The 15,515-nt window shown below is 33.0% G+C and overlaps 2 protein-coding genes across 2 annotated transcripts in view; one reads left to right on the top strand and one right to left on the bottom strand.

Annotated features, from left to right (window-relative positions):
• The window catches only part of LOC143914278 (organic cation transporter-like protein), a 474,519-nt gene that overhangs the window by 356,499 nt on the left and 102,505 nt on the right, over positions 1–15,515 (top strand). The window lies entirely within an intron of this gene.
• The window catches only part of LOC143914704 (lysophosphatidylcholine acyltransferase-like), a 33,124-nt gene that overhangs the window by 6,642 nt on the left and 10,967 nt on the right, over positions 1–15,515 (bottom strand). Inside the window, exons 2-3 of the mRNA XM_077435004.1 lie at positions 12,217–12,362; positions 2,017–2,237 (exon numbers count right to left, since the gene is read on the bottom strand). Coding sequence (XP_077291130.1) covers positions 2,017–2,237; positions 12,217–12,362 — 367 coding nt within the window. The remainder of the gene's footprint in view (positions 1–2,016; positions 2,238–12,216; positions 12,363–15,515) is intronic.

The following is a 15,515-nucleotide window of genomic DNA, read 5'->3' as shown; positions in this document are numbered from 1 at the left end:
CAGTGAGCCCAGAGTATATGCTTTTATGCAAAACAAGTCTCATAAATATTTATGGACGGAAAAAAAGTTACTACTTACGTACAAACCCATATGTATCTACATATATACTCGTATTTATTTACAAAATATTCATGAGGTAAATATTTTGAAAATATTATATTAGTTGTGTGGACTGGAAATTTTATCAAGAACTGCATACATACATATGTATACATACATATGTATATATTATTCGTCTAATTAGCGAATATTTTTACTTTATCTATGTACGTAGTAACAATATATGAATTTAAAACAATAAAAATGTCGAATTAAATCTAAGTGTCCAATTAAATCTAATCAAATACGAATATGAAAGCTGTTATAGATATTCCGTCTTTTATGACAATATTAAATGACGCACACATTGTGTATAGGTGAAAAATATGCAAATATTACAAAGATGAATTTCACGTTTTACATAACACAAAAATAAAAAAAAAGTGCGAAAAGCCTACCGTCTAGCAAGATAGTGTTGTCAAAAAGCAAACGCAAATGGAGAAAGCCTGATAAATTACGTGCGTGTAAAGAGGACTATTTAATTGATATAAGCTTTCGCCGACTACTTTCTAATTGTTATTATCAAATTCCGTCAATTTTTATCAAAATCAAGCTCTGAACGTTTATACAGTTCAATGATGTGGTCAAACGTCCTAATTGCAAAGCTATGTAAATGTCTAAAGTAAAATCCAATTTATCGACTGAATTATAATGGAATAAAACAAAAACACGATCTATGAATATTACAATTTATATTTAGTCACTATTGATGAATTGAGAATAGATTTTGCAAATATTTATTATACCCACTACCCACAATGTCCCAAATTCAAAAATTAATCAATGAATTCAAAACAATGCAATATTATAAAGGCGAAACATTTCAATGTGTGATGTGTGAGCGTTTTACAGTAGCGCAAAAATGACGTCACAAATGATCCAGTATAACAATATCGATTTGACTCGAAAATCATACGTCAAATATATTTTCTCCTTTCGTAGGGTTAGCGCACACATTCGATACTTTTTATTACATACAAATTGACGAACTGATAATATATTTGAAAAATTGCATAATGGAAGCAACCAACGCTCATAATTGTACAAGAATGATTCATGAAGTTGTGGTTGTCATATACAATATTACTCGTATAAGATAATTCCATTAAGCAAAACTACATCTACTTCAGCGGCGGGCATCTAAAATCTCCTTGGTTTTATCGCACAGCCTTACGATAAAAACAAGGAGTTTTTTTTTACCAAATTTTCATTGAATCAATGACTTACGTGTGCAATGTATATATATATATGTATGTATATAGAGCCACTATATTTGAAAATGGAGGAAGTCCAATTTTCAGTTCCAAAAACACTATTACTTCATTCACAAATTGTTATCACTTCTTTTAATCCGATATGTTCAGAATCTCGGAAAAACAGAAGGCCACCAGTATTTTGTGCTTGAAATGAAATCAAATAAAAAGAAAAAACTAAAATTATAAACATATTTTTATTATTGTGTATTAAAATGTGCCACCATCTTATTAAATAAATACGTATATATTATTCTAATAATAATTTTTAATAAATTCCATTATATCTAAAAAAGCTTGAATATTTGTGCGCACGGTGCGGTGAGTTTAATAATGCTCAATTATTAATAGAAATAATAAAAATTTCATACAAATTTATAAACCTAGTAAGTACCAAATTTGAAGCCTGGCTCCAATAAAACTTAATCTAATCCGCCATATTGAAATAGTTATTACATACGCTCGCTCACGCATCACGCACTGCAAAATTTTCGTATGTTTCCACCTCATCCACAAATTAAACTCAAATCAATCTTGACACATGGACGATTTCTTTTCAGTCAAAAACACTAAACTACAAAAAATAGTAAAATAAAAAACAAAACAAAACAAAACCAAACGAAAAAGCAAGCTTTCGACACAACAAAGCAAATAAAATGCATACGTCCGAAAAGGGGCAGCCTGGCCGTGTCTGCTTTGGCGACGACACTGGGAGCACCAAGATACACCAGCATGATGGAGTCGAAGAACGAGGAGTGTGGAGCCACACAGAGGACTGGCGCGTCACGCGAGCGCGCTTGGCGCACGCCACGAACACGAACGCCGCTAAATCCGCTCACCGCGAACACGGCGCGCATCAACGCGCACACGCGCGCGCGCAACCACCTGCACACCACCATAACAATAATAAACGATATGTATGTTCATATTTAATTTATAAAATGCACGATGTCACCCCACACTCAATGGAAACATAAACGAAATCCAACCAGGCCTAACAATAGAAACGAACACACACAGTCCTGAAGACGCATGAAGTTAGCCAAAGCCGGCTTCAAACACTTTAAGATTTTATACGTTTTATGTAATAGCATAATATCTAATGTTGGGCCTGGTTTAGGCACTGAAAATACGAACGCAGTATATACTCATTATATTTTACCACAATTTTAACAAATCAATACCAAATTTTCACTTCAATGACTTTCTTCATAATTTCTGCGAGCACACGCCAGCACGCACCACTTCATCAATGAGAGTTTGATCCCATCCAATATGAAATACAGTTAGGTGTGGGAGCTTGCTCCCTAGTGTTGCGTACACATCGGCCCAACGAAGGCAAGTGAAAGGGTTTCGGCGATGGCTCCCGCATGTTGTGTACGCGCGGTGTGTACGCAGCATAAAACTATCACTTAACCCTTTGAGTGCTGACGTCTTTTCTGTTGAAAGCCCGCCACGCTGAAAATTTCGCCAACTTTTCCAACTACAATTATTTAGAAATCTAATAGAAAGCAGGTATAAAAATTGTAGTTCATTAAAAAAAAACCCTGGATAACTACCGCCGAGGATTTCGAGTTTTGTAAAGATATGTTTAGACTCTCTAATATATCTTGCAATAGTGTAAAATAAACAAAAGAAGTCTATTAATAAATGTATTTTTCCAAAACTAGTTCCATCTTCTTCGTTATTGTTAAAATTTAATTCTCACAACCTAAATGCCAAGCCACAATCCAAAATACTCGGCAGTTAGGGATTTCCATCGAGAAATTTTGCTATGGTTGTATATTCAGAAATTCCGGTGTAAACCAGTCTTTATAAATATTGATACGGATTACACGACCCATTTTCAATGCATTTTTTTTCAATGCTACCAGGAAAGGTTTTGCGAGTAGTATTCTTGTTTATTTTTTAGATACTCAAAAAATAACGCCTATCGGCGTATTTCAAGCTCATGGGGTTTTTGGCAAGACGCCGATCGGCGTTGGTATCAATTGTACATACATACATACATATATGGGAGCAATAACGAACTATGGAAAGGAGGAAAATCTCAAACAAGTCGCTTTTAAAAAGAGTCGCAATTGCATACAGCTTTTGAATGGCAGAAAATTTGAGCCATTTTCAATGACTACCAAACAAAATACTGCCAACTTTCTGGTGGCAAAGTTTTCTACCAATAAAAACAATGATTCAAATTATATTACATGATTCCTATGCAGCGCAGCGTTCCTGAAATTTCCAGACACAAAACAAATAAAAAATTAATTCCCAGGGATTTATGCCTGTAAAGGCACATGGTATATATAGAAAGGTCGGCAACCCGGAATTAATCCGCAATGGCGTGTGTGAACTGAAGTACCTACATAAACCTAAATACTGGGAATAAAACAAATATAAAAACCTGGTATTTAAAAAAGTATATATGTATGTATATCATTTACGTACAACACATCTTCATCAAATAGCATTACACTACCATAGCTGTTTTGTATTCATTCTACCAAAAAATGTGATTGATAAAAGTGCTCAAATTTTGCTTCATTTTCTCACAGTACTAAAACCGCAAAGCTTTGTATACCGCATTGATAAAACTACTGCAAAATATCGAACTAAAACATCAGACATGATAATCCAATATTACAACACCAAATTTATCGTTCGACAAGTGCGGTGAACGACGAAGTTTATGAGACAGGATTATTCCACTTCACCACAATATGGAGACACAGAGATCTTCTAAAACAACCAATGACTTAAGCTGAGTTCGAAAATCAACGTTTCATAAATCGGGTCAACCAATGAAAAAATTGTCACGCTGTTTTCGTTGTCAATATCAAACTACCCAAACGAATAAATATACATATGTACCAATTTGTAGCTGATGAAAAAAAATCTCCTTAATGTAGCGCAAGACAACTGCCAGATTGCACAAGTGTGACAAGTTCAACTGTGCAGTCTGTCTAATTGTCTATATTCGAATTAATAGCATTCGCGATTTCGACACATCAAGCTTAGAATACCAATGGCAGCTTTCGAAGATCAAGAAAAAAATAACTATTGCACAAAGAGTGACGTCACACAGGTGCAAAACTTGCATCATCAGTCAATAGAGATTTGATAATACCACTACTAGCGACGAATGCAAACTTTCATATGTGAATAATTTGGCTCGTAGATTATTCCATTACATTATACATATGTATATGTACATACAGTCAGGGCCGTAGAGAGAAAATCCGGGCCCCGGTGTAAATTTGAAAATCCAGGCCCATCTTGAAAATCCCCTTGACCCATTTTAGTAAAAAAAAATTTCAAAATATGTAAAAAAAAAAGTGATGTGGGTATTTCGATTAATATCGTTGCTAATTAATAAAAATATATTTTATATTAATTTATATAAATAAATACAATACAGTGAAACAAATGAAATTAATTAAATACAACGATAAACTATAACAAAACACAAAATTAAATAATTAAAACATACACACGTTAAAAAATAGTTTCATTTTAAAATAAAGTAAAAATAATTCTGTCATACATGAAATAGAAATTAAACATATAACACTATATAACATAAAAAACTGTAAAATATCAATTTAAATTATTTGTGGAAAATCAGGTACATAGTAGGTAATAATGTATTGAATTTGGGATGAGTTTTTCTGTGAGAGCTTTTTAAAATGTCTCTATATACATATGTACATACTTCAGATTGATACATGTTCATTACGGGTTAAAATAATCAACATAGAAAACAGTTGAATAATAAAAATGAATTCGTAAACGACAAATATTATTAATTTCAAAACTAACTTTGATTTGAAATATTCTAAATCCAGGCTACCGTTCGCAATTATACAGCAAAATTTTAACATGTTTGAATAGCGTATTTTCTTAAAGTCGAAAGACAAACGGATACTTTTAACGATTAAAATCAATCATTTATTAGTATATTTCTGTTGAATTATTCTAGGAATAGCAAATGTATCACATTTGCAATTTTAAGTTAAAAGTTTCATAGCAAATTTGCAAATAGGTAAATGTGAAAGGTTTTATCTTTATTATCGATGTAAAAATGCGCTAATCTCGTAATTTTAACTGTCCGCTTGTTACCTGCTTGAATCGGCCAAGGGTTATTTTATAAATTTGTTTTGGATATTGTGACGAGGGAACTGACCATTATGAACACCGGAACAGATATTTCCCTAAATTTTATTATGCCATAATTAGGTAAAATCCGTTACTCGAAAAAAGTTTTACCATTTCGCTCATTATCCAAAAAACCCTAAGAGTATAAAGGCCAAATAATTCTTTTATACTTTTGCTAAAAATGTACACATTATTTGCGGGGGTTCCGGGCCCCCTTTGAAAGCCGGGCCCGGGTTATTTGCATACCCTTTCCCTCCTCTCGTTGGCCCTGCATACAGTACCTACATATATGTAAAATGCAAAAAGGTTTACGTCAATCTCTGTCATATAGCTTCACTGACCACAAAAAAACCTCTTTGTACGATTTTAGATAGAAAATTGTCATCAAATTAATGACAATTCGGACATATTGTACGAAGTAAAAAAAATTGCACTTTCATACTTAATGATAATCCGAAACAAATGATAAAATAGAAAAATATGGTACTTTCTTTAAGCATGACTTTCAATTTTTTGCATAGTACAATTAAAATGATAGTAAAAATAATGACGTTGCTTAAAGTATTTCTACACATCTTTTGATGCGAGATTCTGCGACTCATTTTTGGGCCGTTGATTATGCACGCTTTGAAATTACACTCTCTCCAAACTTGCACGTTCTATGGATTACATTTCCTTCATATTTCGTTCCAGCAGTCAACATTATAATTTAAATACTACTACTGTATTCTATAGTTTCGATTTCGTTATCGTGTGAGTGCGATTTGTACAGAAAAATCGAATTTCAGCCAACAAAATGCATCACATCTATTCCGACAACCCGTACGCTGTGCCAACACTTAAATCTCTTCAATTTTAATAATGGGCTCACATATACATATATGTAAATAAATATATATTTAATTTAATAATGGGCTCACATATATATGTAAAACAAGTGATGAAATGTTACTTCCATATATATATATAGTATGGCTAATTGTAGTTTTAAACCAACATCATATAAGTTATTTACTATACATGTATTACAACTAAATATGTGAGTGAGGAAGATGAAATCTGATTGAAGTGTTGTTTTTACTTTTTTTTGTGTAGAAGAAGAAGAATTGTCTGTCATTATATTGCGGTATATTTAATGAAAAAAAAAACGTTTGATTAATGTATTTTTCTAGTTTAGATGTGAAAGGCGCATGACAATCAAGGAAAGATGTATTGAATGTACATATGTACATACATGTATAAGGAATAGTAATAAAGGATCGAAAGTGAAACACTTGAAACACTGCAATTTAATCGACCGTGAACAAAGGAAGGACTTTTGATTATCATCAAGTATGTACCAGAAGAAAGCAAGAAAGGCAGTCTCAACTGTGGGCAGTCCAACTAAGAAAGCTGCGCAAGATGCATACAAATAAAATAATGAATTGAAGAGGCAAATGGATCAATGGACACAAAATGGATGCAGAAGACACCAAAAATTTTAAATGAATAAAATAATGTATGCATACAATATGCACAAAGCTTGAAAACATTTTAAAGAAAATAGTTCGTGGACAAAACCAAAGATAAAACTGTAACATGCTGAAACGAACAAATTCATTCAGTTACAACTGTGGCTATAGACAGCCTTCCTATGACGCATTGAATAGGTTCAGGAATAATTAGAAAAATGTAGAAAAGCGTTATATCCTGTATCATATTTTCTTACAATTTCATTTCCCTTCCTTACCTGTTATTTTCATTTTCTCGCGAAACGGATCTAGTGTGTTGTGTATGAGGGTTGATTGTACTATGTGTACATGGTTGTAGTTTATATTTCATCATCATCATTCACAACTATTCGCCATTCACTTCTGAATGAAGGCCTCTCCAATATCTCTGTTTTGAGCAACTCTCATTCATCTCATCCGACACATTTTTTCTGATTCCATCCACCCATCTCCCCTGTAGCCTTCTTTGCACCCTTTTAAATTTTCTCGGATACCATTCATGCACTTATTTCGTCCATCTTTCCTCCGTTCTTTTATACGTGACCTGTCCATTGCCATTTCAATTTATTTACTCTCATCATTACACCAACCATATTCTAACCGATGCATTCTGTTTTTCATCTCTCCTCGTTATCCTAAGCATACAGCGTTCCATACTTATTTAAGTTCACTGGACCTAATGCTAAAAAGTTTCACATCCAAACGTCATTACTGGTAAGACACGTTGATCGAAGATCTTTTTCTTCGGGCACAGTGGCCTTTGAATACGGCACTCAAATGCACTCCATCCTAATTTCACACGTCTTCCTGTTTTCCCTTCCTTATTACCGGACAGAACGGACATATCCAATGATTTGACCTTTATTTGTAAAAATCTTCACCTCTCAATGACAATACTTTCAAAACCCAACGCACAGCGTGACCCAATACAAAAAAATAGAAAATGGAGGATTTGCATAGGTGTCACCCGCGTGTTACGCTAATGATTAGCAAACGTACGAACAACCACCAACTTATGTACATAATAATCATTACGGCATGTTATCGTACCGATGCGGACAAATATGGATCATATTTTTTTGCGCTCAGTTTGTTGTCGTTATCGATAACGGGTTTTCAACACACTTCCGATTCTTTGGCGGTATTATCATACGCATCGCGCACGCATTGCGAAGATGCTGGTGGTCTCCCCGTCTAAAATGTACGTGCCATAGTGTAGAACACCAACGGAAAAATGTCGGTCATCCGGCCAGGTGTTTTGGCAATTAGCGAGCGATATAAACACAAAGCGTCAACCCTAGAGGTAAGTTTCATGGTGACCCAAAAGAATGGTTCGTGAATCAGATACCACTCCTTCGACCGGAACCTGTTGTTGTATAAAATACTTATTTATAACGTATTCATTTATACATATACATACATACATATATGCAAATCCCAATTTTTATTTTCTTGATTCTATATTTGAAATATACGCAATACTTAATATAAAACCAGACTGAAGTAATTCTATATTTTTACAGGATATTCTTCTGGGAAATGCATCTCCATATAAAACATTCACCTTGTGGGGCACCTTTTAGAAAACATGGTACCGGTACCGTTCGCCATCACAATCCAATTTTTGCAGTTCTTTCATTTAAATACGAGTTAAACTATTTGTTTTCAACTTTTATTTTGAATTATTGCTAATATCAAAAAACCCTGAGTTTCGTTTTTAAAACTACATATGTACCCATATAGCAATAAGAAGTAGACAGTTATATGCATTTGATATTGGTGTCACATAAACTAATTATTATAACTGGTTGGTTGAGTGAACAAACCTCAAATTCTTGCAGAATTGAGGTTTAATATTTCAAGCCAACTCAAGTACATTAAATTCCGCAGTTTGTTATCTTTTCCTGTAGCTCGCACCGATTTGATGGTTTCATCATATGTAGTGAAGATCACTTGGATTTGTTCAATCTAAAATATGTATGCTGATCTGGGTTAAGGGATTGTGTAATATCGTAAACGTGTTCTAATATTGTATTGTTTTTATATATTGATTTATTTATTTTTTTAAAGTTTTTATTTGTTATGTTAATTAGTTTTTTACTTTATTTTTTTTTTCATTCGTCCTTATTTCATACCTTTTTTTAAGCCATAGTGATGACATTATGACAAAATGGAAAATAAAATAAAATAAAGTAAAAATATACTCGCATGGATGTAAAAAAACGTCATTTTTTAAAATTTATTTTCCCTAAAAAATAATATCCTGGAAAAATACGATACTACTTCGCTTTTGTATCACTCATATTTTTCAATTACACAATTTGAGAAACAGTACCAAAAAGAAAATATTCCGACGATTTTCTCTCCGCAATCCTTCACTGTTCCATATTGATCCCATATCTACCAACTACTCCTGTATTTCCATCTTATATAAACCCTGTTCTTTTCTTAATATTATTTCCCCTAAACATCAATCCATTTTTGTACATTTTGTTAGTTCATGAACATGCTAGAACATACAAGAACCAATTTGGCCAGTCATAGTGTACACAATAGAAGAAATTGACAAACAAACTATGTAGTTTGTTCATGCAAAAACTATTAAGTAGATGTAAGTTGAGTATTCTCAGTCGTTTTTCCCATCCTCTATGAACATACAATGTATGCTTATCCTTAAACGGGAATTATAACATTAAAATGCGGTAATTATAACGCTATAATGTAGTATCCGTTGGATTTCTCAAAAGTTTTGACAGCCAAAAGTTTCATACGACACCTGGCGAGTCTATTTGAAGGGTGAACGGATAAATGCACTCAAGAGAGCCGCACTCTCGAGACATCCAAACTTTCAAAGATGCTCAAGAAGAACTAATGCAATAGAATTCCACACAAAAGCATCAAGAGGTATTTATATGTTATCCGAGGGACTCTTTGTGGAATTCTATTGCGTAAATTCTTCTTGAGCGCCTTTGAAAATTAGGATTTCTCGAAACTGCGCCACTATTCAGTGCATTCTTCCGGGAACCGATTTGAAGATAGCTTTCGACAATTAACACTTACATTATAACTATTATAATAGTTGGTGTATGAAAAAACTACCTATAATATATTCATGAACGAAACGGAGTAAACACATCGTCTGACCTACCCATAATCAGGTTCACGTTGTATGATATAAGCCGATTCGGTTGAATGATTAACAATATACCCGAAATGTTTTTATGCAGCTTGTCGTAATCGACATGGATTCTAGGAAATTTCGCAAAACGAAAATATAGCAGCTGAATCGCGAAAAGCGATTAAAAAATTCCCACGCACATTTACATATTTTAAAATATATGTATGTGTATGTATATGTACATATCTCACCAGAGTTGTAAACTAGGCAGTTTAGCGCCCATAAAAACCGAAAGTCACTCCGTTGAATACGTTAACGAATAACGTTCCCGGCATGCGATATTCATTGATAATGAGAAGAAAGCGAATTCTTTAGATACACCGGAACAAAATTTTTGACATCTTTCTTTTGGCAATCATCAGCGGAAATTTCAAACGTACAGATTTCGCGTCGACACATACAATGAGTCGAAATAAATTATCCGAAAGTTAATTGCGGCACTGATGATTTTATGCCACTCGAGATGTGCCGTCCGCCAATGATAAATTCGTGGGTCATTTAATACGAATTTGGCGGGGGCGATAATTATCGCATGGCGATTTGGAGTGTGATTTGATTGCTACAAGTGTTGCGTGAAAGTTCTATTCTATTCTTTTGTGCTTACATACGAACATTCGTGACCAGGACGGTCTGTGGCTTTCTAAGGCTATTATAATGAACCTTTTTTATCGCCGCCAAATCTCTCATTTAAAATGCACACAATTATGATCGATGAGTTAATAAGAGATGAAAAGATCCATATGTCAGAAGAAGTGGCTATTTGGTATCCTAGTTTCCTCTCTCGACATGTCAAATTAGCGAATTAATGTAAATATTCATCATATGACTGTCAGTAATTTATAATATTCTTTCAACTATATTTTCTTTTTTTTTACTCCTCAAGTGTCTCAAAAATCAACAGGAAGTTTTGGAAACTTTAAAAAGCCCAGCTTAACTTTCAGAAGCCTCTTTACGAATACGAGAATTCTTTAATTAAACCAACTATTTTAAATATTTATTATTTATTTATTTTAAATACTTATTTATTAAATTCTTTTTCTGATACTTTTTGGAAGTCTTAAGCAATTTTGCTCATAAACTACATATGTTATCCTTTACCTACTGTCTCATATTTGTCGAACTACTGGCAAAACTTTCTAAATAATGAATCATCATCTAGATTTTCCTATCTTACAATCAGAAGAAATCAAATTTGATTAAAATTTTAATTGTGTACTATTAATTTCTATAGTAAGTCTAGCAAACAGCAAAAAGAACCAAACCAAGTATACATACACTTCACAATGACGGGGAATATAAATGTTGCTCAAAATATAATATAAGACACACTAAAATTGATACAAGTATACAGCCAAGAAGTAGAATATTGCGTACAATTGAATTAAAACTATAACCTTCTAGAATCTCTGTGATACTTAGAATTGACGCCTTATCTCAATGTTCGTGTGAACCAAAAAAATAGGACCATTCCACGAAATTGTACAGTCAAAATCGCGTGCCATGATAATTGCACTGCTCATGACCTTTCACCAGCCGGACTATTGCTTTCTTCGAAGCACACTGACCGAATAAGCTCCTTCAAAAAATCCACTCGTTCCACAGCCGGTGTGATTAATTAGATTTAGCCATAGCCAAGAAAAACGAGTTGTCGGCCTCGATGTAACGGTACGGCACATACCCATCATCTTCAAAATTAACAACAAACTTTCTCGATTAGACTACACAAATTCTTTTATATGCGACATCAACAAACACCTACCGAAAACAACGTAACACACCTATTTATGTATGTATATATACGCATGTTATACAAAATCGTCACTAGTCTTATATGTAATGCATTTGCTTACACCCATCACCGAATGTATCTATGTACATATACTATGCAAGTATGCAGGTAGTGTAATATAATATTATACATATAGCGCTGCATCCACCACCTTAAAAGTTACACCATGTTAACATAACCATGACTATAATATGTATGTAGATCATAAAAGCTATGCAATATGGATTTAATATATTCAAAAGTACAATTACTGACCTTCTCCAGCCTGTCATAGGTTTACTCCTAAGGTCTTGCTCGGTTAGCCCATACAAGCCAACGCAGGCAAGCATCCACGCCGTTACCAGCAGCCAACAGATGACCATCACGCGAAACGGCAACAGCACCACCGTGAATATAGCGGTCTAGATAGAACGAAAAAATTGAGCGAAATTTAAATAAAAGCTTATCGATTAAAACCATCAATTTAATACAACTCAAAAACTTTTTAGGTGAGTATACACTAGTAGCAAGGAGAAACACACTGGGTGCCATATATCAAATATCATCATCATCATCTTTCACAGCCATTCACCATCCAATGCTGGATGAAAGCCTCTCTAACATGCTTCCATTCGTCTCTGTTTTACATGACTCTCATCCATCTCATCCCACACATTTTTCTGAATTCATCCACCCATCTATATACCTTTTTAAATTCTTTCGGGTACCATTCAAGAACTTATTTCGTCCATATACATACATACATGTACGTTAGTTATTTTCAAAATAAGGTTAATGAAGTCTGTCAAATATTGCATTGTAATTATATTTTAATAATGTGCATGTCATTATATTTTAATATTGCATTATAAAATTTACATGTCATTATATGACATGGAATCTTTTATTTTTCTAAAATTGCAATTTCTAGGAAAAAAATGCTTGTTTAAAAAATCCAAAATTTTTACAAGAAAATCAAATTTAATGAATTTGAAAACCTATTCTACAACTTAAATAAAGTATGCATGTGATGGAAAGATAGTGAGAATCAAATTAGTGGTCTGAATTCTACATCCAGTTTCATCGGCTAAATTAATTTGTTATCAAACATCAATGTCATTCAATAAAACAACTAAATTTATTTATATCCAATCCAAAAGGAGAATGAAAACCACTGAAAAACACTCCAAACAAGATACATGGTTTATTGTAGGTTTTATTTTTATAAAAATGTTTGTCATGGTGAAGTAATAAACAATTTAAAACGATACTATTTCCTATTCATATAAAAATATAACACCCCATTAAAGTCGTTCTAGAAATTTTTAGAACTCTACATAATTATACGATAGTCAAAAAGAGAAAAAAAATACAAGAACTCATTCGTTTATATGTACATATGTATGTGCATATATTCAAAACACCCAATTCTCTCACTTGCTCAATTAAGCACATAAAACACGACATCGAACACTTAGCACTGTATTCACTTAAACCTCTAATTACCACACCGGTATACGTACATATGTATGTATGTACATATGTAGTAATAACATTAGTGATATTTTCCAATAAAATTTCATTTCAGAGATTAATATTCTTAAAATACGTTTACGAAAATTCGACTCATAATGTCAGGGGTGACCAAGCGAAACGTCGGAAACAGACCACGACGAAAGTTGCGCGCGTTTACGGTACCCAAAAATGGAAACATGCGCAAACTGTTATGAAATTACACAATTGGCCATACCAAATAACAAAAAGTTGAAGCTGAAATGCATTCAACGAATCTATCGAATTCTAAAGAATTTACATACATACATACATACATATATCGAAGAAAGAAAAGCGTTTCAAATCATACAAAATAAACTTTCTACGTGTACGTACACGTTAAATTCGTTTCGGGGGAGAATTTTCCGATGCAACTATCCGTATAATTTCACTCATGGAATTTCCAACTGTGAAGCGATTATGTTACAACAACCGAGCGACAATCTCTCATCCGAAAGACACGCCATGCATAATAATAATACATAAGTGCATAACAGTATATTAAAGTTCGCGAATATATGAACGATCAAAAGATACGACAAACGTACGTTTTGTACATATGTATATAAAACTCTTAATATTTAAAGTAAACATTTCCATTCACTACACTTTCAATTCAATCCAATTTAAAAGTTTTCTTCCAACCAAATTCAGGTTGTTTTCTCTCTCTCAACTCTATGTATATCCAAATGATCTAAAGTAATATACATACAAAGATTCTAAGGAGATATCGCATTATATTTATTTTACCGAGAGGTTGCCGGATTCGATCTCATGGATTGTTCTCGATTAAAATAAAAATTCCGAGTATTATCTGTAGTGCTGTTTGTCAGACTTGGATATTTGTGACTCTAAAGCAAATCGTTTCCTATCAGAGTTTGCCAATTTATCTGATTTCATTGTTAAAACGGGTCCTCATCAAATTAGCAACGCTACTCACTATGTCACCACTATTTGAATATGAATTCAAAAACTATAATACCATAAATGTCTCTCAGGGGCAACCCGATAACGACATCTTGTGAAAATATAAAATTGGGTCCATCGGCTATGCCGCCCTTCCCAAGTATAAATAAATAAATAGTGTGACAAAATGATGAAAAATCTATTAAACCAATCGCCAATCCCGATAAAAAAAATGGCCACAAAAAGCAATTCTGAGATGTTAGCAATGCTCCAAATATTTCTGCCTAATATAATCAATACATACAATATCTCGACATTCGCAATTTTCGTAAATCGTTTTAAGCAATGAGAAAATCAAATTCATAAAATTTAATATCAGTATCCAACATAATGTTGTATGAATGTAGCTTCTGTAGCTTATTACATATTACAAAATCTTATAAGTTTGTTTATATATTATATATGTATAATACAAAAAAAGTGCAAAATAACTTCAATCATAGTGCCATACACCAATTTCAATGAGCCTGCTTTTTTTAGAAGCTCCGTCATAAATGACGTATTTTAGAGTGGTGAGTAGTGGCACATTTCTTTTCATGTCAAAAACAGGTGTAAAACTTTATAAAACAAATGAGCTTTTCAGTGATGAATGAAATAAATTTATATGTATGTATCCACATACCTATGTACGAGCAGCTCGAAACATAAACTAGAAAATTGGCAAAAGCTGAATGTAAATACTTTCATATTTTGTATAATGAGGAATTTGTGTATATTCCAGGTACATACATATATACATTTGAATCATGACCCATTTTCTAAATGTAACACTTGAATTGGTTATTCATCATTAAAACCCTTTGAATAAATCATATTAAATTTCTTCACAACTTAACATCATTTTTCAACCACACCTCAAATGTAAAAAACAATACAAACTCCATAAAATGTAACCGGCATAAAAACATTTGCACAACAACCCAATTTCAAGCGAACCAGATTCATAATGCAATATTTTGTACATTAAAAATTCAATTAAAGCCCGACCTTAAAACACTAAAAGAGCAATTAACCACGCACAGTCATAACCAATTAATTCGCATTAAATTTATATA

The sequence above is a fragment of the Arctopsyche grandis genome, chromosome 7 (assembly GCF_051622035.1).
Source record: "Arctopsyche grandis isolate Sample6627 chromosome 7, ASM5162203v2, whole genome shotgun sequence".
Taxonomy (NCBI): Eukaryota; Metazoa; Arthropoda; class Insecta; order Trichoptera; family Hydropsychidae; genus Arctopsyche; species Arctopsyche grandis.
This window is presented reverse-complemented; position numbering and strand designations above follow the sequence as displayed.